Source organism: Magnolia sinica, chromosome 5 (genome assembly GCF_029962835.1).
Source record: "Magnolia sinica isolate HGM2019 chromosome 5, MsV1, whole genome shotgun sequence".
In the NCBI taxonomy this organism is placed as follows: Eukaryota; Viridiplantae; Streptophyta; class Magnoliopsida; order Magnoliales; family Magnoliaceae; genus Magnolia; species Magnolia sinica.
The window spans coordinates 16,931,815-16,957,541 of NC_080577.1; the positions used below are offsets into that span (position 1 = coordinate 16,931,815).

The 25,727-nt window shown below is 40.1% G+C and overlaps 2 protein-coding genes across 3 annotated transcripts; one reads left to right on the forward strand and one right to left on the reverse strand.

The window, feature by feature from the left end:
• The first annotated feature begins 95 nt into the window (after positions 1 to 95).
• Positions 96 to 25,727, forward strand: LOC131245586 (3-ketoacyl-CoA thiolase 1, peroxisomal-like). Of its 2 annotated transcripts, XR_009170919.1 has the most exons (5): positions 96 to 3,009; positions 3,178 to 3,280; positions 3,638 to 3,882; positions 3,959 to 4,055; positions 5,098 to 5,262. XR_009170919.1 is itself a non-coding variant. In XM_058245142.1 (4 exons), exons 1-4 carry the CDS (start codon positions 4,008 to 4,010, stop codon positions 25,682 to 25,684), a joined length of 264 nt encoding a protein of 87 aa, XP_058101125.1. In that variant the 5' UTR covers positions 3,894 to 4,007; the 3' UTR covers positions 25,685 to 25,727. The 2 variants fall into 2 exon arrangements, 1 of the variants encoding a protein (XP_058101125.1); XM_058245142.1 differs by lacking the exons at positions 96 to 3,009; positions 3,178 to 3,280; positions 3,638 to 3,882 and adding exons at positions 20,644 to 20,713; positions 25,596 to 25,727 and having other exon boundaries at positions 3,894 to 4,055; positions 5,098 to 5,154.
• On the reverse strand, positions 21,188 to 22,253 carry LOC131245585 (secreted RxLR effector protein 161-like). The gene has a single exon (XM_058245141.1). The coding sequence runs from the start codon at positions 22,182 to 22,184 to the stop codon at positions 21,426 to 21,428; it is 759 nt and encodes a 252-aa protein (XP_058101124.1). The 5' UTR covers positions 22,185 to 22,253; the 3' UTR covers positions 21,188 to 21,425.

Genomic DNA, 25,727 nt, shown 5'->3' on the forward strand with positions numbered 1-25,727 from the left:
CTACTCGTGTGTTGGACAATCACTTAGCCATGCAATGAGAGACCTTGTTTATACAGCAAGGTCTCAGGTCCATTTATCAGATGTTAGCTAAGTTCCTGTGTATGATTTGCATTATGGAGGCGTGAAACTGTTTGGAGTTGCTCATCGGAAGAAAAAAACTATGGGGAATTGTTTTTAGAGTCTGGCAGAGTTTGATGGTTGATTCACATGCCAAAAACTCACAAATCGTGCCAAAGATTGATTAAAAGATCAGGACTTATTCGTTGAATCTGGACCATTGATGTTTCATTTCCACCATGCATTAAATATCCACCAATCTGCCACTAAGAAATTCAAATCCGTCTTCTGCTACGGCCACCTATGTTTCGACCTGATAGTCAGCGGTTTAAAAGTTGTAAAGAATCCGCCAGTCTATTATGGTTTTATGTTGATGATTTTGTTCATAGAGGCAGTTTGATCATTGGTGTGGATCAATTACCTAGTTGGTCTCTCAACTTGGATCGTCCATGGCTAATGCGAAATGGGGCTCACTTGAGTGCACTTGCCATTCTACAATATGGGTCAATTTATAGCTGTAGAACATCAAACTGTGGCCCTCCTACAGGGATTGGAAATAAATAGCGGAGTCCAGCTCCAGCCTAATGCAGTTACGACTCGTGCTCGGGCCTAGGCCTTCTAATACTCCAGGGTTTGGTTCCAGGCCCAAGCACATCCATTAACATCACATATGTGCCTGTTCGGATCTTGGGCTAGGCGTTGGCAAAAGGACTCTGCAAAGCGTAGACCCTGCCCAGACACGTTTGTTATTTGGGCCCGTGCTCAACCCACGGGAATCCCAGCTGTAGAAACAGTCCATCCGGCATTCGGCGAGATTCTCTTCAGCAGCATCGATTCTCCTATGGCGTGCGTGAGTTTTCTCCGCTCATCAAGTGGGACCATTCGCGGTTTGTTATTGTCCTAAAAGCCAGCCAACTCCGGTTCAGCCAACAAGCAATCAGGCCACACGTGTACATTTCATAGATGCAGCGAAAATCCTCTTCGGCCATGACGTCACGTCTGGCCAAAATAACATTGGTCCATTGCGATTTTTATGTGTGGAGAGCACAATCAATGAGGCCCACGAGATGAACGATCCAGGTCTCACGAACACTTCTCCCTTCCTGTAACTCGGATGCGGATTGGGTACTACGGACGGTCCGAGGAGAGCCCTTGTGGGACCCACCGTGATGTTTTTTTTTAAATCCACTCCGACCATCCACTTTGACAAATCAATTTTAGCTAATGATCCAAAAAATGAGGCAGATTGAAGGTTCAAGCAGACCACCTACCATTGAAACATTCATAGGGTCCATTGTGATGTTTATTTTTCATCCAACATGTTCATAAGGTCACGTAGACCTGGATGAAGTTATATGTGAAATTTTCAATGGTAAGCGATCTATCCCCCATTGTTTCCTGTGGTGTGGCCAACTTTAGCCTTCCATCTGCTTAATATTTGAGCTTATCATCTAAAATGTTCTTCCAAAATGAATGAATGGCGTGTATAAAATACATACATCACGGTGGACCCCAGAGAGTATAAAACACATGTTACAGGCTGTGTTGGAGAAGACCGGAGTGAGTTGTTGGAAATGTTATCGTGAAAGGCTCTATACGAGCAGTAGAGTGGTGCATAGCAGCCTTCTTTGCTGGTTTTCCAGTTCATTATATTCGATTGTTATAGAATAAAAGGACGTCTATATCATGTTTGATCAAAAGAAATGTTCTTCTCTTCATCCAACAAGTTGTATAAGTGAGGCCCATCCTTCGGTAATCTAAGCCTTTCATGTAGTTGGCTAATGGTGAAGCAACAACCACAATATCAACCCTATCATATGATCCTGGCCATCTGATAGTCAAATGATCCACTTGTAAGTACAAGTAGGGTCATATGATGGGGAAGATTTTTGGGTATCTTGTATACTCATCCACAATGGGGACCTACCTTGTGGATGGCTTGGGTCACCAAAAGGTCTGTCTAGTTGGGAAACCACACAAATTTCTCTTTTACGTGCAAATCAATGGGATTAACAATATAAAATGTTTAGTGGATGAAAATTACTTCTAACAAAAACAAGCAAATTATTAAACATGTAGAATTCAAGAGACTAAGATTTTTATGTGGAAAATCTTCAATGTGAAGGGAAAAATCACTCGACAAAAATCTATTATAATCAAAATAATGAAAGTACAATCATCAAAAGACCTCTCTTGGATACCCAAATTACATCACCCAAAGGTGGATTACAAGCAACATAAAAGAAATGAATTCTCATCAACTAGGGAATGTAGAAGATCCTCAACACAACCTTTGGAGAAGACGATCGAAGAAACCGGCATTGTAGATGGACCCTGATGAATCCAAACGTGAAGATTTTGATAGTAGAAAGCTTTTGATCTTCTCTTCTATAAAACTCTCTCTTTTCTCTCCTCTTTTTTCTCCGAGAAAAAAAACCTCCAATGTTGCTAACCCATTTTCTCTTATTTTACTTGCTTGACTAAAAGACCAAAATGCCCCTCACACATATGTGCCACTAGAAGTTACTTAAGCCCACAGATGAGTCCCGCCTTCACATGGAGAGGGGATCCCAACAGTTTCTGGGTAACTCGTTGGCTGAGCAAAGTGCTTGAATGAACATTGCAAAATTTCTTCCATAGGGTATATCTAACATTCTAGATATATCATTCTTAGCCATTCATGCGGAGACTCTCCCAATCAAGACGGTGAACCAGAAATACGTATCTGGACTTCAAGCACTAGCTGATGTTGTTGCTGCAATAAAGTCCATTTTTTTATGAAATCAGTCAGTGAAGTTCAATCTCTTGAATATGCATGTTTATGCTTGTGAAAATGCAAGTCTTTGAACTTTTCTCTCATGGACTTTGTTTCAAAAATTCATGGGCATAGCAGCTGGAGTTGAATCCATGTCCATTGATTCTGGTGCTCATAAACCTACTTTCAACCCTCGGGTATTGCTAATCATTTTATTATAATTTTATTAAAACTGTGTGTCTTCTCACAGATAAACATTTGTTGTCAATGACTGTGATTTACTGGATCAAAGGAGCTTCTTAATTTTCTTTCTTACAATTTCAGTTTTTACCGTTACCCATCTTATTATGCATCTGATGGGGCAGGTTCATATCCTTCTAAACCAATATCCTAAAGACTGCTTGCTTCTCATGGAATCACTTCAGAGATTGTAGTAAAGCAGTACAAAAGTTTCATGCTTCGATCAAGGTAAAGCCGCTGTGAGTTTCCACTGTTCTTCTCTTTGAAGTGAATACCTTGTACAATTTTTAGGATAATTGAGTATTCGTAATTTGAACATAATCTTTTATTGCTCTTTGGAATGCTAAGGTTATTAGACTAGTTTAAGCCTTTGGATAGGTGAGATCTGTTTCTTTTTGTGGTGCCCACCCGAATGAAATGTACATCTTATTTTCCTCATCAGTAAAGTTACAGATGGTGTGCTCTCACCCTTCTGGGAAAAAAAATTAAGAAAAGAAAAAAAGGACTACTTTTAATCCTCTTATGTATGCTTTTATTTCTTTTTCTTAGTATCTCATAAAAAGGTTGCTGAGGCCGTTACTGCAGGAAAATTCAATGATGAGATTGTCTCAGTACACAAAGATTTTTGGATGCAATGGTTTTCTTATTGGAAACATGATTTATAAACATCCAAAGCTCCAGAACAAAGATGGATATTGGGACTTCTTTGCAGGCCATTGATCATAAAAGTGGCAGTGAAAGATTGGTCAAAGTTTCAGCTGATGAAGGAATTCAGCCTGGTACATCTATGCTTAAACCTTCATTCAAAGATGGTGGAACTACCACCACAGGTACGACTCCATTCATTCACAAGAGTCATTTCTTTGTTTCAGCTGACTATCTGTTTCAATCAACTTCTAATTTCAGGCAATTCTAGTCAAGCTAGTGATGGTGCTGAAACTGTCCTGCTCATGAAATGAGAAGTTACACTGCAGAGATGTTTGCCAATACTGAGAACATTCAGGTACTCTAATACTAATGACTTATGAGAGGAATCATCGAATCATGAATGCAACAAACACAGTGTCCTGATGTGCTCATTCCCTACAGATGGGACCCATGATTTGGTTTTCCAAACTGTTGATGTGATGGGCCTCACACAGGATGTCTCATCATCATCATCATCTAAGCATTATCCCAATTAATTGGGGTCGACTACATGAATCCTGTTCCCCCATTCCACCCTATCAAGAGCCATTTGCAATGTCATGCTTTTCAGATTCATGATGGAAGTGATGCCATAAGTTTGACACTTGCTATCAACCAGACACAACCCTCCTTTTTCTGGGCTATGGAGCGGCGATGAGAGCATAGAACTCCTATAGGCGCAATGTAATAGACTATTACATAGGTTGATTACAATCAAGCATTGTCTAATAGTATATTACATATGTTGATTACAATCAACAAGTTATACTAGATGTCTGATATGTTAAAACAATTTCCAGATTGGAAGATCATAGCCATCCAGTTTTGGCCTAACATTGTTGCAGTTCTTCTTTACAAAGTTTTCGGTGGTCACCGATTACCTAGGATCTTCCAGTCTAGGAAACTTTTAGTTCATCTCCCATCCATGGTGTGGCCTGTCAAATTAACAGTCTGGATCACTTAATCATGGTCCTTGCCTAGGACACTGTTCACGTCCCTGATGCTTCAACATCTGATAATTCTTATTTTCATGTGGGTATTGGTAGTGTAAGAATCAGGAATAGACAGTTTCAATGCTTGGCTTTCGTTTACTTTTCATGGCACTGATAAGATCTTTGTGGCTACTACTATGACCATGATCTCTCCATGAGCAGGCAGTTAAAGATCTTGTGCTTATGAGAGCACAGACCAAGCTGCATAGCAAGCCTCTTGATGGCGTTAATGAAAAAACAGATTCAATAATGAATGGCTTGCATCTTCAACTTCTTTCATGATTTTAAATTCCCCAATTCGGTATTACCAGCTGCATTTAAGCTCCATTTCACCCTGTAATGACATATTATCTCTATCATGGACAGGCATTTTCATCAGAATACGTCTACTGCCTTCGAAAGCTAGGACTGGATGGAGAAAAGGTTAATGTAAATGGTGGAGCAATTGTTCTTGGACACTGTTAGAGCCACAGGATTGTCTTCTTCTTATGGTAATATAAATACCTTTTAGCTATTTATATTGAGAGTTTATGACAAGGACATGGTCTGAATGTTTCAATATAAACTGTTTGTACTCACAAAGTTTTATTAGAAACCCAAATCTCTGATAGCCGCTGGGAATTCATATGATTGCCCTTGATTGGATTTCTCTTTACCAGCATGAACCGGGTGGAAGATGTCATTTTGTATTCCTTACGATTTTCCTCATCTATTATTAAGGTCTGGACAATGTAAGGATGGTAGTTAAGCTTTTGGCACCATAAGAAGCCGCTTGCACTTTTATTATGTGTTATACTTTCACCAGAAGCCTTTATAGTAATAGCACTTCTTTTCTCTCTCTTTCAAGTGTCTTTTAAGTGTTGTTTCCTACTGTTTATAGGAGATTTGATGACTTCAAGAGTCTAGTGGCACATTTAAGTACTGATATACTAAATTATTTCCATTGGTTTCCCTAAATTTCTCCCGATTGTTGCGAGTCCTCGGAACTCCTGTTGGTACAACTTGAATTTAACCTATTGTAGCTCAAGCTTGAATTTAGCCGATCTTAGCTGCAGTACAGACCATATAACATTCTTTAGATATTTACTGGGATCAGCCTCCATCGGTTTTCTGCTTAGGATACATACACTGGTTTTCATAAGTGAGCTGCTTCTTTGTACCTCTTAGGGTGGATTGTAATTATTTGTCTTATAAAGTGAAACTAATTTATTTATTTTGATCTGTTACATATTGGAACTAATCAAACTGTAATTTCCTTCATATTCATAATACTGAGGGCTTGAGCTCCCTTTCATTACTTTCAAGTAGAACTTGAAAAGAAAGCATCTGAATCCAAAGGATATTCATCATAAACCCCTTGAAAATATCAGCAGTTTTTGTCATTTTTGTTGGACGTAGGCCAGTGGGGCCCACTTGTGAGCAATCACTAGTGGGTACGTCCCATGTTTTCTCCGGTGTCTTCCTTTGAATTAAATTTCAAATTCAAATATGAATTTGATTTTTAATTGAAGATAGGGATTTGATCGGATTATTTGGCCTCATCCCAATCCCACCCAAACTCTCCTTCCTCTGTTATAAAAAGAAATGCGCTTTTCTCATGTAAAACATTGAGTCATACGATAAATCGAGAGTATATAGAGAGATACTGTGTGCGCTATAGTCTGTCCATTTTAGCTTGTCCTTGGAACGATCTGATCCATAGATCGCAATCCGAGGCCACTTATACCGTAGGATCAGAGGTGTGAATAGTTCCATCTGCTCCAGTAGTAGATAGGCGGGCCATTGGATCGTCAATCTTCTTCTTTGTAAATGTTCCAAACATCGTGTAGACCGTCAGATCTTGAGGGCTCTTTTGAAACCCCTATGGATAATGCTACCAAGCTAGACAAAAAATCGTGTCCCCAGACTCAAGCCGAGAAATTGGTTATGTCCTCAGTACCTTATGCAAGTGCAGTAGGGAGCTTAATGTATGTTATGCTTTGCACCAGACCGGATATTAGCTATGCGGTTGGCATAGTCAGCCGTTATCAGAGTAACCCGGGACAGTCTCATTGGCAAGCCGTTAAACGTATATTTCGCTATCTCAGAAGAACAAAAGACCTAATGTTGTGTTATGAAGGAACAAGCTTCGAGCTCAAAGGATATTCTGATGATATACATGTTTCTGTACAACACGTTACATGCGCGTACAATAAACTGAAACTATGTTTTAGTTTTGCTAATTCCACATGTATAGATATGTTGATGGATGTTGGACACGTATCAAAAAAAATGTAGTTTCCTTTATAATATCTTCTTCACTGTTGATCTAGAGCTCATTAGTGAAAGAAACGATCATCAACCATGATGATCAATATTGATGAAAGGATCCATCATCAACAATGATCATGAACGGTAATGATCGGATCCATCACTAATGGTCATGATCACAGGTGAAGATAGAACTCTCCTGATATTTTAGTACTTTATTTTTCTTTCTGATGATGATATTTATATATGTGATATAATTAGGCTTGATGTGCTTAGATCTAAGCCCCCTTATTTTTCATTGGAAAATATAGAAAAACTTAGTGCTTAGATACTCCCTATACACATAAAAATAGGTTGTGCATAACCTAAGTGGGAGTTTATTCTCCTCCACCAAATGATGCATGCAACTAAGTAATGGTAAGTTGCACATTATATAAATTTATTCTTATAAAAGCATTAAATCTCATCTTAATTAGAGAACTTGATTGTTCTACACCGCCCATTCGGGTATGGGGACTTTCAGATCTCATTAAGATGTGTTAATTGCTTTTATACTTTGAAAATTTATATAACACATAGAAATGCTGATGATTAGTGTCAATACCTTAGATCTTAGCTAAGTAGTGATACTCATGCAATGTAGAGATGGCCACCAAAGCGTTAATCGCTGAACAGCTGAAAGGACAACATTTCGACGGCAATAACTATGAAGACTGGTCTCGGCAGTGTGATGCCTTGTAGACGAGGACGACATATCTCACACACTCGATGTAATTCAAGAGGAACTCATTTTGGCTGAAAATGAAAAATTACAAGAACATAGGGTTACGATGACTCGCTATAATAAGTGGCGAAAACAAAATCGTTCAGCCCGTAATACCCTTCTTAGCACTATGCACAGAGAACTCATACCTACGTATGAAGTGCATGAAACCGCTAAAGGAATCTGGGAAGCACTGACAGATGCCTATGCGCAGAAGTCAAATGCGAGAGTTAGGGCAATGGAATTAGAATTCCAGGAGTACAGGATGTCTGTCGGCTGCCCCATCAAAGATTATATTCGTAAGATGGAACAAATGATAGGTGCCCTTAGGAATGTTGGGTGTAAATTGACTGAAAATCAGAAGATTATAGCCATACACCGTTTCTTGCCTGAATCTTGGGTCCAAATCAAAAGAATTTTGAACCATACTGATTCTATCACTACGTTTAGAGACTTTTGTGGCCACTTGGTACGTGAGGTTGAAATGAATGCAATTCAGCCAGGTTCGGCCAAGGCCTTTGTAGCAGAGACCCATAAACGGAAAGCTAACAATAAACGGTCCAAAGCTCGCAAGAAGGCGAAGAAGAATAATCAAGAACAGAAGACCACAACACCTCCTCCAAATCTCAAGAAGGGGAATGGAAAAAAGAAGTAAAAAAAGACAAATATAGTCTGCTTTCTTTATGGAAATTTCAACCATTATGCTCGGCAATGTACGCATAAAAAGACGGTAATTTCTCAGTCACAAGATACTTCGTATGTAGGCGTTTGTTCTGAAATCCTTTCCGTTGATACTATATCTAACGAGTGGATTTTGGATTCAGGCGCAACAAAGCACGTGACACAGAGTCGTCGAGGACTCGAGGAATTTCAGCCTGTAGCTAAAGGAAGTTACAAGCTATACATGGGCAATAACGTTATTGAAGACATACTAGGGATTGGCGTTCTCCACCTCCGTACGCACATAGGGCAAACAATAATCCTTCGTGATACTCTTTTTACACCGGGGATGCGTCGGAATTTAATTTCTATTTCTAGGTTATTATTTGATGGTTTTGACATACAGGTAGATAAAGTTTAAAAAACTTCACAAGAAGTAATGTAGTCTCAACACATTCCGAAGTGTCAGTCTTTGGTTCAATTTTCAGTTCCTCCTCTCTTAATGGTAAACATTCAGGATCTGTGGAAGAAGGGGCTACAGAGTAAGGGTTCTCTCGGTCAGTGATGACTACCGAGATGTTGTCTTGCAAGGCAATCACTATGTCTCTTATCATGGGATCATTTGAATCTGCAAAGTGTGCCAAACAATCATCCAAAGAGTTGAAAAATTCAGTTGAGCGTGACTTATGTTCCACATTAAAGCTTGTGATGATCTGCCCAAGGAATCCATTGTCTTTAAAGGTAAACGGAGGTGTGCTCTCTTGCTCCAGCCCTACACAGATAAATTGAAAATCAATAGGGGAAGCATCGATGTGATCACTTTGTTCATTGAAACTACTCAATCGAGGCGTTGAATTGTCAAACGTGTACAGCTCAGATGGTGGCCTCAACTTAGTGGTTTCAATTTCCAAGGTCGTAGCGAGCAACTCGTCCTTCTCCCGAATCACATCATCATTTAATTTAGAGGAGTAGTCCAAACATGTTTCACAAGAGTTAAAAGGGTCGATTGTAAGGGGCTCATCCTCCACCTTAAAATCAGACATGTCAGGTGAGGGGAGTGGCTCATTATGACCGACCACTTCGTGTATGTCTGGATCATTGACCTGGACTAAAACTTGAGATTGATTCTAGGGGATTCTGGGCTGTACATTCATGATCATCATCCCAAAACGCATCATCGTCTAATTCCGTGCAGTACACACTTGGGATGGGGTTGCTCTCCTCACATTCTACACCTAAGTTCGGTTGAGGTTTGAAAAAACTAACCTCTACTTCATCATTGAGATCTTGTGTGTCATGTGAGGAAAGTGTATCATCATCACTGTATTTGAAAGATACCCCTTACTCCCTCAGCGTCTTCATCTTATGTTACGCATGACAACCTCCCGCAGTGCCAACGACTTTTACGCACATGCAATGCGGTGCATGAACATGATTACCAAGTTGTTATTAGTCCTTTTCATACAGCAGGATTGGGAAGCTAAAGTACCTTCCTCATATCAATTTTCACACGGTGATCCATTCTAGGGTCGTCAGTCCTAGGCAATCTCATACGCTCATATAGTTCTAGGTCACTGCAAAGGGCTCGTCACCAATCAATGCACGCCTATCATACCTTAGTTACTACGCTAAAACTCGTCGCCTTACTGCAGTATCAAGGTATGCTTGAGGTCACTATAAAGGGCTCGTCACCAATTAATGTAGGCCGACAGCGCGAATATAGTGTCCCATACTACCATAATCGGCTCACGAGTCTGGTGTGCTCACTGGTCACTACGGGGAGGCTCGTCACCCTAGTGTAGGCTAATAGGTCGACCACGGTGTCCCATAATACCATGCCCGGCTCATGAGTCTTAGCGGATCAAAGTACAACGGTTAACGGGATTACATCGGTAAGTTTAGTACCCTAGATTCAAACAATAGCGTCCATACATGGTGAACATACATCGGACAATCGGGTTACTTGACAAACTCGACTAGCACGAGCGCACATTGAGTTGAACGACATAGAGTGCACAAACACTCTGTGTGGCCAAACCACTGCCGACAACTCTAATACGACTTGGGTTCGTCAAACACGTCCTTCGTGGCGAAAGCAACCTCAACCACGAACTCAAGGCCGATTACCGATTTCCTGGACTATTTCATAGTCCCAAACATATTCCATTACAACAGATATTCATATCAACACTTTAGAACAGTAATAGAACAACAATCCATATCATACAGTATGTGAGCATTTGAAGAATATCAGCTTAACATGGATTTCAACATAAGTAGTGCTTAAACTTAAAGAACAAAGAATGTAAATTGAATGTAGGAAATCATACACACCAAGATGAGAGTTGAGAATCTCTTCTCAACGCCCGCAAATAGGATAATATATTACACTTAATCATTTAAACATTTCTACAAACACTTAGACTACATATTCCAACATATATGACGTATGTTGGTGAGAACACACATTTGGACAATTCATTTTGCCAAGGAGTTGCCACACGTACAACTAGCACAAGTACATGACAAATAATCATGGCAAACACATGTTCGTATTATATACGTATACGATACTTTCTACATACACATAGAATACACAAATCCAACATAACTCATATATATCAGGAACGCAATATAAACATCGTATTTAGCATGTGAAATTACACCCACAACAATAATAAATCATTATTTGACATTGAAAGCCTTGAAAACCATAATCTATACGAATATATTCCGCACCTTAAACCAGAAAAAGCACACCGAACTGATTCAGACGATATGTCTTCGTCAACGGCGACTAGATAACCTAAGGCAAGAATAGAAATGAGCCACAGCAACACATAGACTATTCTAAGCTCCAAAACAGATTAGAGTTAGATTAACTTACCCAAGAATGAACTTAGAATCGCCGGAATAACGATTCAGAAGTGATAGTTTAAGGATGCAGGGAAACAAGAAAGAATCTCCAATGATTCACCAACTTCTCTCTCACTTAGTCTCTCTCTCTTAGCTAGGGTTTAGGAAATTCGTATGGAATAGAGAGTGAGGGTTTTAAGGTTTTTATATAGGCCTAACATTGATGAAAATAGCCTCAGGGCCAAGGTATACTTAGGTTATAACCAAATCAGGCCTCTGTCGATCCAACGAAGAACTTCCGGTGGTCCTTTTTCCACGTGCGGTCGGACTTAAGCTCACTGACCATGGATCTAGGTCAGATTGAGTTTTCGTACCGATCGAATTTACAGATCAGCCGTGGCGGACCATACTCAATTCAACGGTCACCGAAACTCGATCATCTCTATAAGCACTATGACATGCCTGGGCCACCTTCCCTGATCCGAGGGTGAAATTGGGTCAGAATCCAACTATCAGATTGCTTAAAATCGTCGCGCAAGCGACACGACTCAGATTTCATAAATCATACTTAATTTCTCACCGTTCTCACCCTCTTCACTCCGGACTCAAGCAAATCGACTCAGGACATCATCTGGACTTGATTTTTGGGGTGATGGTCAAGCCCAACAAGGTGACCATAACTGTCTAAGATCATCGCTATCGGACTTTCGACGCGCGGTCCAGGTCCGATCCAAAGCTTCCAAAAATTTTCGAGAGCAACTAGATTTAGCGTTGAATCCCAGATTTCAGAGTAACATAGCGCTAATGATTCTACAGGTTTTCAGTCCTGCAGATTAAATTTAAAGTGATTGATGCTAATTTCACAGGCAATCGAGGTTAGCGCTAATTAACCACAAATAACTTTTCAAGCATTTGAGGTAGTACTCAGGTCTTTGCACGAAATTTTTTGGGTCATTACGAAGAGATAATACCTGTGCCGGTCCCCACACATCGTGTGTACAAGCTCCAACAGATGCGTCTTTGGAGCGCGTCCCGTCTTCTTGAAACTTACCCTCTTCTGCTTGCCATACACGTAGTCTTTGCAGAATTCCAAGTCAATAGACTTCAGCCTTGGTAGCTTCCCTTTTGACAATAACACTTTCATCCCTTTCTCACTCATATGTCCCAACCTCTGATGCCATAACTGCCCATTCACTCCAGTTGATGCGACTGCGAGTGAACTATACGATCCTGAAGTCACGTACAAAGTACCTTCCTTCTTACCTCGAGATATCACCAAGGTTCCTTTTGTGATCTTTTAGGAATCACTGGTGAATGTCGTCACATAACCGGTATCGGCCAACTACCCCACTGAGATCAGATTCCTTCTCAAACTTGGTACATGTTTGACATCCTTCAATTTCAATGTCATTCCATCTTTCTGATTTATATGAACTCTCCCTTTCCAACAATACTGCACGGCTCATCATCACCCAGGTAGACTCTCCCAACGATTTTCTCATTTCCGTAAGATAGGCCAGGCTACGCTGAGCTGAATCCTCTTGGATTGTTTCTGGTTGGATATCAATGGTAGGGTATCCAAGAGGATAATCATTATAACATATAGTTGGTTCATCTCCCAAATTTTGATGTTTCCCCTGGTAATAGTCATACTGGTCATACATGGGAGGATATGATGGTTGATAATAATCCTCATTTCCATAATTACGATGGTATACGACCCTATTAACCGATGGAACATAACGTTCTAGTCGGTCCTCAATGCTTGTTCTCGATGGAGAAAAATCTTGAGGTATACGTTGAATTCCACAACCCTCAAGCATTCCCCAATATCTCTTATCCATCTCGGCATATGCACATACTCACGCTTCCATGGTAGAACCCTAACTCTGAGTCTAATCCTAGAAGAAAGAAAAATCCTACAGCAATACATAAAGTAAGAGTAGAAATTAGAAAGATATTACCAGACTAGAGATTCTTATATTAAGATCCAATTTAGAAGTTTATGTCAGGATCCTACAAAACAGGAAACAAGTTAGTTCTAAAAATCAAATAGAAATAAAAATCTAAAACTAAAATTAGTAAAATCCTAATCTCAAACTAATTCTAAAACTAATTAATTTCAAAGAATCGTAACCGTCAGTCCCCGGCAACGGCGCCAAAAACTTGTTCACACCCCAAGTGCAGGGTTGTGATGTAGTAATAAACTCGGTAAGACCGAGGTCGAATCCACAGGGACTGAAACCTGTACGTTATCTGAAAATAACCAGATCTAGAACTAGGCTAAGATGAAATCTAAACCAATTATGATTTGAGGAATAATTTGTGGAATAATTATCTAATAACTTAAGGAATTCAGAGGAAAGAAACTAGGGATTCAGAGGATCCACTTGTAGGGATCAGGGAGATCTTTTGCCTGCTTCAAAAATCATGAAAATTAAACTGAACTTCTTCTGATATAATTTTAAAGAGATGAAAGGTATATGAATTAGAATAGATTCCATCACCACACCATGCCCAGGAGACAAAGTTAACAAAAGAATTAAACTAATTACCAACCAATCAACATGCCATGAAGGTCAGGAAGGGTACCGTCATCCAACCATGCCCAGGAGACGATGGCGAACAACAGGGCTTCCTGATGTCATAATCAAAATAAGGAAAAAGGAGATATTCAAGGCCATTGCAGATCCATTGTAATTTCAGTCACAACAGACCATTAAAGACAAAAAAATATTCCTTTAATTTAACTAAGAACAACATCAGTTCAGTTTAAACGAAAAAAGCATCAGTAAAAAAAAACTCCCATCAGACTACAAGCTTCACCTCTTAGCCCCAGCTAAGAGGTTTAGCCAACCCTAAACATGATTAGCCTGAACGTAAAACAAATACAAAGGAAAAGAAAAATGAAACAAAAAGAAAAGGAAAGAAGAAAACACTTAGTCTTTTTCTCCCTCTCACGTTCCAGCAGCCCTCTCAAACTAAGCTTCCAGCCAAAACCCCAACTCAGCTCCCTCTCCTTCCTCTCTTCTTTCTTATAGGCGGGCATAGGAGAGTCGGTGCTGCCCCCTGTGGAGGTGTGCGTAAAGGGCTGAAGTAGGTGGAGAACCTCCTTCACGCAGCTGGGGTCGGTGGGAGCTGCGTAAGGGCGTGCCAATGTAACTCAACTTACGTTGATGTATTGGTGGGGCCCACTTCAGCTAACATTTGGAAAATCCACGCCGTCCACCTTGTTCCCCTTGGAATTTCGGTCAGAAGGTGTATTTTTGGCCTTCTGTTAATGAGGCACACAGAACTTTTTACTTCACCGTCGGTTGTCTTGTTTGGACGGTTTAAAACCAATATTCATTAACTTCTGTCATTCTGTCATCTAGGCTAGGATTACAGGGAGCGTGGGCTTCTGATGGACGGTCCAGATCTAACCGATGAAGTACAGTGGCGGCCCACAAGATTCGCCGGCAGGCTCTGTTGCGAAACAGAGCCTACGCGTTTTACCGCTGTGATGGTCGGTGGACCCACAACTGATGTCAGTTAAAAAATCCACACCAATCATTGAACTCTACTCCAAAAACCAATTGAAAATGGCTAGTTTTTTATTAGAATCGGTGTGGCCCACGTCGTTTTCTATTCCGCCGTCCATTCTGCGATTGACAGTTGGGAACATGTATACGCTTGCATGGTGGAAGAAGGAAACCTAGGCGTTGGTCTTGGCCGTCTCCTGCAACAATTTAACGGTTCAGATCATCTAAACGGATGATGAGTGGGGTCCACAAGGATCAACCGACAGTCGGCGTGGCAGACGCTGGCTGATTTTTGAACTTCTTTTTAAAGAAGTATCGGTCAGCATCTTGCCATGCACGTCTTAGTGCAAAAAGTGTACTATGTACACTGTATGATGATTATGAGAAATTCACACCATCCATCTTGTTCCCCATTTCATTTGAGCCGTGGGGGCCGAAGTTAGAGAGCATCTGGATAGCGGGTGGGCCCCAAATCAGGGTTTTATGGACTGATCTGTTAGTTCAGCCACTTTCACGAGGATCCAATGGCTGAAATTTGACATGTACGGTTAGTTTTTGGTCCGCGAGCCATGTATAAAGTTTCGAGCCAAACAGATGATGGAAACCCAGTGATCTTGCATTCTGGCTGACTTTCAGGCCGCTTGAGCTTCAGTTTCTTAATTTTCTTGAATCCCTGGCATGCACATCCGTCGATCTTGGTCTCCTGGGGTCTGTCCCTTGCCTTGGTGCATTCCGAACGTTAATTCCATGTTTTTAGCATCCCGATCCATTCCCAGCTCGCAATTCCACCTTGCAACAGAAACATGATTAAAATGAGCTATTAAACGGTACCATGTTCATAAATCTAGGCAACAACTGGGTTTGATATGCAATATTTGACCCTCAACAGTGAACATTATGTGTCTGGGAAGACATCGAATAAACCATTTCCCAAAGCGGCTAGGTCCAGGGGCACACTAGAAATAATCCATTTAGATATCTGTGGACCCTTTAATGTACATGCCAGAAATGGATGTCAATACTTTGTCACTTTCATTGACCATTACTCGCGCTATGAATATGTGTATCTCATCTCACACAAATCTGAGGTTTTTGATTATTTTCTTGAATATAAAGCTGAGGTGGAAAATCAGCTTGAGAAAAAGATTAAAATCCTTCAATCTGATAGAGGTGGCGAGTATACATCTGAAACGTTTAAATCATATTATAAAAACGTTGGAATTGTTTGGCAGTACACAATGGCTTACACTCCACAACAAAACGGTGTTGTAGAGAGAAGGAATATGACACTATTGGACATGGTTAGATTGATGATGACACAAGTCAATCTCTCTACCACATTCTGAGGAGACGCACTGTTAACAACCATCTATATCCTTAATAGAGTCTCATCCAAATCCATTCCTAAGACTCCATATGAGATGTGGTCTGGGAGGACTCCTTCTTTAGCTAACCTACGCCCCTGGGGATCTTTGGGATATGTTTTGCTACCTACTCAGCATAGAGGTAAACTTGATAGTAAAACCATTGAATGCGTGTTCATTAGGTACCCTATGCATTCAAAGGGATACGTTCTAGTTTATGAGGACTATGGACGATGGATTGAGATAAAATCCCGAGACGTGACCTTCGTTGAAGATAGATACCCAAGCCGAATGAAGCAAAAGGTTCCAATAGAACTTTTTGAAATACCCGATGTATCTCAGAAGAGTGGGAGTTCTGCTCCTCAAGATGAAGATGCTCATATAGTTCACAAGGATAGTGGGAGGACATCTCAGCAGACTCCTGAGTTACGTCGAAGCGAAAGAGGATTGATTCCCCGAAGATACTTCGATTTTGAGGGGCAAACATTCTCTTGCGTTGCAGTTGATGATAATGAACCTGATTCGTATCAGGATGCATTATTATCTTCTAACTCGGCCGATTGGGTAAATGCTATAGACGAAGAGATCGCTTCCATGGAGAAAAATAAAGTCTGGGAACTTGTTGATCTGCCTTCTAATCGCAAAGCGATAGGTAATAAATGAGTACTTAAGATCAAAAGAAAGACAGATGGTACAGTGGACAAGTATAAAGCACGAATAGTTGCTAAAGGTTTTACACAACAAGAAGGCATTGATTACGAGGAGACCTTTTACCTGTTGCAAAGTTCTCCTTAATCCGCATGATCTTGTCCATTGTCGCAAGTTTAAACTTAGAGTTATATCAGATAGATGTAAAGACCGCATTCTTAAATGGTGACTTGGATGAAGAGATATACATGATGTGGACAAAAAGCATCTAAAGAAAGTCTGCAAGTTGTTGAAATCTATTTATGGGCTGAAGTAATCTTCAAGACAATGGTACATGAGGTTCCACTTGGCCATCACCACTTTTGGATTCATGATGAGTGAAGAAGATCATTGTGTATACATGAAATGGTCTGGAAGATCTTTTCTGATACTATCTCTATATGTGACAATATCCTGTTAGCTGGTAATGACATGCAATTATTGATATTGACTAAAGATTGGTTATTCTCGAACTTTGAGATGAAAGACCTCGGTGAAGCCAACTTTATTCTTGGGGTAAAAATCATCAGGGATCGCCCTAAGAAATTTTTAGGCTTGTCTCAAGCAACATATATACAAAAGATCTTAGAGCAATTCAGGATGAAAAATTCAAAAGCTGTTGAAACCCCTATAAATAAGCTACCAAGCTAGATAGGAAATCATGTCCCCAGACTCAAGCCGAGAAATTGGTTATGTCCTCAGTACCTTATGCAAGTGCAGTAGGGAGCTTAATGTATGCTATGCTCTGCACCAGACTGGATATTAGCTATGCAGTTGGCATAGTCAGCCATTATCAGAGTAACCCGGGACAGTCTCATTGGCAAACCGTCAAACGTATATTCCGCTATCTCAAAGGAACAAAAGACCTAATGTTGTGTTATGAAGGAACAAGCCTCGAGCTCAAAGGATATTCTGATGTTGCTTGGGGTAATGACGCCAACGAGGGAAAGTCTACTTCAGGGTATGTATTCTTACTTGGAGGAAGAGCTATCTCATGCTCGAGTAAGAAACAGACATCCACAGCTCTTTCATCTATGGAGGCCGAGTACATTGCATGTTGTGCTGCAGTTCAGGAGTATGTATAGGTTCGCAGATTTCTATTGAGTCTGAGTGTTGTACTGAGTGTTCGTCAGCATATATCGCTGAAGATAGACAATACTTCTGCCATTGACTTAGCAAAGGACCCTAAATACTACCAGAAATCTAAGCACATTGAGATCAAGTATCATTACGTCCGTGATCAAATGAGAGATAAGAAGGTCGCCCTCAGCTACATTCCTACTAAAGAGATGATGGCTGATCTCATGACGAAACCTATAGCTAGAAATTTATTTCAGGTTCACGTCAGGCAGATGAGATTGAGGAAAGCTTGACTGATGTACTTGTTTTGTAGTACCTTTGATCTTTCATTAATGAGTATTATATTCCTTTTATTCAATATTGAACATTAATATAACTAGGTATGAAGATCATCAACATTTATCTTGAAATCATGCAGGATTTCTTATTTTGTCGGCAGGCCGATCACCCACTCGCACTGGTTGACCAACCTTGAATGTACAAGAGAGGTACATTTGGGGCTATGTTTATACATTGAGTTATGAACTTCCCTTTATTGTGAATAATAAAGGATGATGATATGAGTGAGTCGTATCCGCCTATAATCTTATAAAGATTGAAGATGGGACTGATAAAGTCGAATAGCATAATCGCACCATTTCGTTACATGCGATCAATGTTATGGCCTGAAATTAAAGCCAAGTTATGAGGTTATGAGATGAGTCGTACCTCATGTAGAATGACCTGCGTATTGTAGACCTGATATTCACCTAGTATTGTTTACTTTACGACGTGGATTGTAGCCACATGCTGGGACCTATTACCTACAGATTGCTTTGATTTGATCTAATCATTGCAACGTGCGAGTAACCAGTCCCATAGGTGACTATTTGTATCCTTAGCTACCCTCCTCTTGTGTCTATGAGGATGAGATTGAGTGTCGCTACTTTAGTGTATTATAACGAAAGGTCCTTGATTCACTAGACTCAGTTACGCTAGGAAAGCGGCTTGATTAATTCCAAATTACACATTTGCGTGGGGAAGATCCCGTGACAACTACACCAAGTTTCTAGAACTATAAATACGCACTTGAAGACTTATCCGCCGGCAGTATCGAGTTGTTTTTATTAGACTTTATCGACCCTGAAGAATTGCTCACAGTAATCATCAAACCATCCCAACTGTTTGGCAAACTGGACAAGATCAATAACGCCCTGACCTCATCCTAAAAAACAATGCAAACGGATTCCAACTGGCTCGTGACTGTATTGAACTCGTTTAAATGTTCAGCCACATTCCCACCATCTGACATCTTCATGTTGAATAACTGTTTCATAAGATGAACCTTGTTAGATGCTGAGGGCTTTTCATACATGGTGGTTAGAGCTTCCATTAATTCTTTTATAGTTTTCACCTTGGATATATTGAAGGCGATGCTCTTAGACAAAGAGAGTCGGATCGTTCCTAAAGCCTTCCTATCCAGTAAAAGCCATTCATCATCTGTCATCTTTTCTGGTTTCTTCTTTTTTCCTCATAGAGGAATATAGAGGTCTTTCTGATACAGATAATCCTCCATCTGCATCTTCCAGAAGGCAAAGTTTGAACCATCAAACTTCTCAATTTTAGTTTTCACTTCTTCCGTTATCGCTCCCAATAGAACTAAACCAATAGCTCTGATACCAGTTGTTGCGCAGTACGCCAACAACGCAGTGAACCGAGATCCAATCTCAAGTCTCACCCACAAATGATAAACATGAAGAAATATAGACTAGAAAAGAATCAAAGCAAAACATACAAATCACAAGACAAGATATACGTGAAAAAACCTCAAACTAGGGAAAAAAACCACGGATGCAAACTTCCACTATGAAGAAAATGAAGATTACAAGGCAATATACTAACCTCTCCCTTGGAAGTACAGAGAAAATCCCTTGCCCAAACCTTAAAAATATTTTTCAATATTCACCTTAACCCCAGAATAGCCCTAGGGACCCCAATTTATAGTTTTGACAACTTTCCTTTCGCACCCTTGTGAAAGGCGACTCAATTTTTCGCAGTCCGCATTAGATTCGGAAATGAATCTGCGTAACCACGACCGGTCGAGTAGACTGCACGACCGGGGCCACGACCGGTTGAGCACCTCGGACCCAAAAACTAATGCTCGCTGGACTTTGAGTCGAGTCAGTCCATGACTAGTCGAGCAAGGGGCCACAACAGGTCGAGCAGGGCCCACGACCAGTTGTGCGGCCCCAGATGTGACTCCACATCTCAACACTCTCATCCGTGGTGTGGCTTGTCAAATTAACAGTCTGGATCATTAAATCATGGTCCTTGCCTAGGACACTGTTGACGTCCCTGATGCTTCAACATCTGATAATTCTTATTTTCATGTGGGTATTAGTGGTGTAGGAATCAGGAATAGACAGTTTCAATGCTTAGCTTTCATTTACTTTTCATGGCACTGATAAGATCTTTGTGGCTATTACTATGACCATGATCTCTCCATGGGCAGGCAGTTAAAGATCTTGTGCTTATGAGAGCACAGACCAAGCTGCATAACAAGCCTCTTGATAACATTAATGAAAAAACATATTCAATAATGTGTGGCATGCATCTTCAACTTCTTTCATGATTTTAAATTCCCCAATTCGGTATTGCCAGCTACATTTAAGCTCCATTTCGCCCTGTAATGACATATTATCTCTATCATGGATAGGCATTTTCATCAGAATACGTCTACTGCCTTCGAAAGGTTAATGTAAATGGTGGAGAAATTGCTCTTGGACACTTTGTTAGAGCCACAGGATTGTCTTCTTGTTATGGTAATGTAAATACCTTTAAGCTATTTATATTGAGAGTTTATGACAAGGACATGGTTTAAATGTTTCAATATAAACTATTTGTGCTCACAAAATTTTATTAGAAAACCCAAATCTGTGATAGCTGTTGGGAATTTATATGATTGCCCTTGATTGGATTTCTCTTCACCAGCATGAACTGGGTGGAAGATGTCATTGAAGAGTTGGACATGACAAGTAAATGTAATTATATTTATTACAAATACTTGTACACAACAAGGGTACACTTTACAACACTCACAAACTATCACTCTTGAATGACAACTCTCACACAAAAGGAAAAACTCTTTTGAATTCTTAATACTTGGACACCTTGCTTTCACTCTTGAACTCACTTTTTTTTGTTTGTGTATTATGTACATAATGAGGCTCTCCCCATATTTATAGAGAGCTATGAAAGATTCTAGAATCAATATAACTCTAAAGAGTTCTAGAAGCTTCTAAATATCCTATAAGGTTCTATTATATTTCGGAACATTCTAAGAGAATTCGGAAGGTTCTAGCATAGTCCGGAACATTCCGGAGGAGTCAAGAAAACTCTATCAAACTCTAGAAGTTTCCGGAAGGTTCTAGAAAATTCTAAAATTTTTCAGAAATGTTTGGAAGTTTTCGGAAGACTCCGGAATATTCAAGAGAGGTGGTGATGACATTTAACACTCCCCCTCAGCACCAACTCTCACAATTCTACCTTGGTCATCAGGCCAAGTTGTTTTCTTAATTCGGTGAACTTAGCATTGCTAAGTCCTTTCGTGAGTATGTCTGCAACTTGATCATCAGTCTTCACATGACTCATCTCAATTTCTCCTTGAAGTACCTTCTCTCTCACGAAGTGATAGTGTACCTCCACATGCTTGGTCCTGGTATGAAACACTGAATTCTCAGCCAAGTAGATTGCTGATTGATTGTCGCAGCGCAATATCATTGGATAATCATCTGGTTGATGAAGATCCCTCATTAACTGTATAAGCCATGTGCTTTCTTGTGCTGCCATTGCCATTGCTCTGTATTCAGCCTCCGTTGTTGATAAAGATACTATAGGTTGTCTCTTGCTACACCAAGAGATTGCTCCTGAGCCATAGTTGAATACGTATCCAGTAGTTGATCGTCGTGTGTCATGATCACCACCATAGTCAGCATCGCAGTATCCAACTATCTTGCATGCTCCACCTTTCTTGTACAATAAACCAAGGTCTATCATACCCTTCAAATACCTCAGTATTCGACGTACTGCTTCAAGATGCGGCTTCTTTGGTGTTTGCATGAACCGGCTAACCACACCAACTGCGTAAGCAATATTTGGTCGTGATAATGTAAAGTAGATTAGACTACCAACTATTTGTTGGTACATAGTTGCATCTTCCAAGTCTTTTCCTTCTTCCGAACATATCCTGGCGTTAGCCTCCATAGGTGTGGCAATTGGCTTGCATTCGAGCATCCCATATTTCTTTAATAGGTCTTTGGCGTACTTCTGCTGACAGAGGAATATGCCTTCGTTGCTTCGGTCAATTTCTAGCCCAAGAAAATGCTTCAGTTCTCTAAGTTCCTTCATTTGAAATCGCACGGACAAGTTCTCTCTTGTCCTTTCAATCTTACTGTCATCATCTCCAGTGATGATCAAGTCATCCACGTATACTAGCACTATTGCTAGTTTACCTTCTTAGATTTTTACAAAGAGACTGGAGTCCGCAGGTGCCACTGAGAACCCGCTTTGCACTAGAAATTCTCCTATCTTGCTGTACCATGCCCTCGATGCTTGTTTAAGTCCATACAAGGCCTTCTTTAGTTTACAGACATAATCCTGATGCCTTTTACTCTGGAAACCACTTGGCTGCTCCATGTAGATATCTCGATCAATTTCTCCATCTAGAAAGACATTCTTCACATCCATCTACCATAACTTCCAAGATTTGCTCTCTGCAAGTGCTAGTGTACTTGCACCGTTGTAATTTTTGCTACTGGGCTAAAAGTCTCATCATAGTCCAACCTATATTATTGTGAGAATCCTCTAACCACTAGTCGAGCTTTGTACCTTTCTATTGATCCATCGGGGCGAGTCTTGACTTTGTATACCCATTTGCATGATATCGACTTCACATCCTTGGGTTTTGGAACTAGTTCCCAAGTCTGATTTTGGTTCAATGCCTTAATTTCTTCTTCCATCGCCTTCTGTCATTTTATGTCTTGGGATGCTTCTTCAAATGTCGTTGGCTCTTTCACGGTCTCTTCTTCTGCTAAGGCAGCATCCACGTATCTTAGGTTAGGCTTTCTCTGTCTAGTCGTCCTCCTAAGTGGTGGGTTGTCTACCGCAACCTCCTGTTGACTTGGGCGAAGCTCTTCTAGACTACTTTGATGTACTCCAGTTTGCCATGGACTCATTGATTTATCTGGTGTTCTAGACAGATTAGGCACTTTTTCACCATCTCCTACTGTAGGTGTCAACTCCTTAGTTAAACTAGGAGATTCTTCTCCTTCCCTTGTCTCCCCCATCTTCTCATGTAGTTCATCTTTTAAGTCCTGAGAGTTTGACAGCTCCTCTTCTAGTGGCGACTACCATGATTCAACGATCCAATCATCACTGTAGTTGATAACTCCTTGATTGGAAACTGCGGCAAGGGCTATTTCACCCGTCTCTATCACTATTGAGGAAGCAGCTACTTCGTCAGTGACTATGTTAGACTACTTGAGTGGTTCATCAAAATCTATCTCCTTCTCTGAACAATCTCCTTAGGTGATGGACATTAACTCATTCTCCAAATATTGAAGTCGAGCATTATTTGTTTTTGAAAACAATGATGCAAAGGTGTCCCATGCCATCTTGGGTGTGTTGTCATCCTTGATTCGCCCGAGCAACTCATCCTCAATGGTTAACTTGAGCACGTACATCGCCTTCCCGGCCTTAATCTTCCACTTTTGGAGTGCTTCAGCATTTTCCTTAGGAGGTGGGGTAATCTCATTCCCATTAACAACCTCCCACAAGTCCTGCCCTTCAAGGTAAGACTTAATGCGACTCCTCCAACTTTGATAGTTGTGGTTGTTAAGCCTCGTAACTCTGCTTGTTGTGTTCACAAGATCCGCCATCGTGACTTGGTGTGGTTATCACTCCCTTTACCAAGCAAGCCAACAAACTTTACAGTCTCCAAACTATGCATGATCACCTTAGAAAACAGATCCCGACCAAACCTCGTTTTGATACCAAATTTAAGAGTTGGACACGACAAGTAAATGTAATTATATTTATTACAAATACTTGTACACAACAAGGGTACACTTTACAGCACTCACAAACTATCACTCTTGAATGACAACTCTCACATATAAGGAAAAACTCTTTTGAAATCTTAATACTTGGACACCTTGCTTTCACTCTTGAACTCACTTTTTGTTGTTTATGTGTATTATGTACATAATGAGGCTCTCCCCATATTTATAGAGAGCCATGGAAGATTTTAGAATCAATATAACTCCTAAGAGTTCTAGAAGCTTCCAAATATCTTATAAGGTTCTATTATATTCCGGAACATTCTAAGAGAATCCGGAAGGTTCTAGCATAGTCCGGAACATTCCGGAGGAGTCAAGAAAACTCTATCAAACTCTAGAAGTTTCCGGAAGGTTCTAAAAAATTCTAAAATTTTTCAGAAATGTCTGTAAGTTTCCGGAAGACTCCAGAATATTCAAGAGAGGTGGTGATGACATTTAACGGTCATTTTGTATTCCTTACGATTTTCCTCATCCATTATTAAGGTCTGGACAATATGTAAGGATGGTAGTTAAGCTTTTAACACCATAAGAAGCCGCTTGCACTTTTATTATGTGTTATACTTTCACCGGAAGCCTTTATAGTAATAGCACTTCTTTTCTCTCTCTTTAAAGTGTCTTTAAAGTGTTGTTTCCTACTGTTTATAGGAGATTTGATGACTTCAAGAGTCTAGTGGCACATTTAAGTACTGATATACTAAATTATTTACATTGGTTTCCCTAAATTTCTCCCGATTGTTGCGAGTCCTCAGAACTCCTATTGGTACAACTTTAAATTTAACCTATTGTAGCTCAAACTTGAATTTAGCCGATCTTAGCTGCAGTACAGACCATATAACATTCTTTAGGTATTTACTGGGGTCAGCCTCCATTGGTTTTTTGCTTAGGATACATATGCTGGTTTCCATAAGTGAGCTGCTTCTTTGTACCTCTTAGGGTGGATTGTAATTATTTGTCTTATAAAGTGAAACTTATTTATTTATTTTGATCTGTTACATATTGGAACTAATCAAACTGTAATTTCCTTCGTATTCATAATATTGAGGGCCTGCGCTCCCTTTCATTACTTTCAAGTCGAACTTGAAAAGAAAGCATCTGAATCCAAAGGATACTCATCATAAACCCCTTGAAAATATCAGCAGTTTCTGTCATTTTTTCTTGATTAAAATGAATGTTCTCAATTCAATTCCCTTGTGCATCCAAACTCGAGATTTTTACTTATTTCCAAGGGATTATCAGCCTATGACTTTAAACCGTTTAATCTCTTCGTGATTTGCAACTTCAGTGTGTTTTGAGTTCTTTATACACTTGTCTTCTTGAGATGAACTTTGGAGATCTTGGTTGAGGAAATGATTAAAGCTACTGATGTTTCTTAGTATTCGTAAGTGGAAATTTCCATGAAGTGGCAATTTTGAGTCCAGCTCATCAAAGCAAGAAATTAACAACTTGGTTATTTCCACATTGTTAGATTAACAATACCAATCCATTGTGAGTGCATCCAAAAGCATCCCAATTGTAACATATTTAAATTGATATGCCATTTTCTCCCCTCTCAATCTTTATTGTACTAAATCTTATCAATGCTTCGTAGGAGCATGTTGTGTAGCAACACTGTTACACAAAATGAAGAGACGCGGCAGAAATTGCAGATACGGAGTCATTTCCATGTGTTGTGCGTGAGTGATGAAACTAATGTAAGTCGTTGGGATTTTCTGTCTGATGC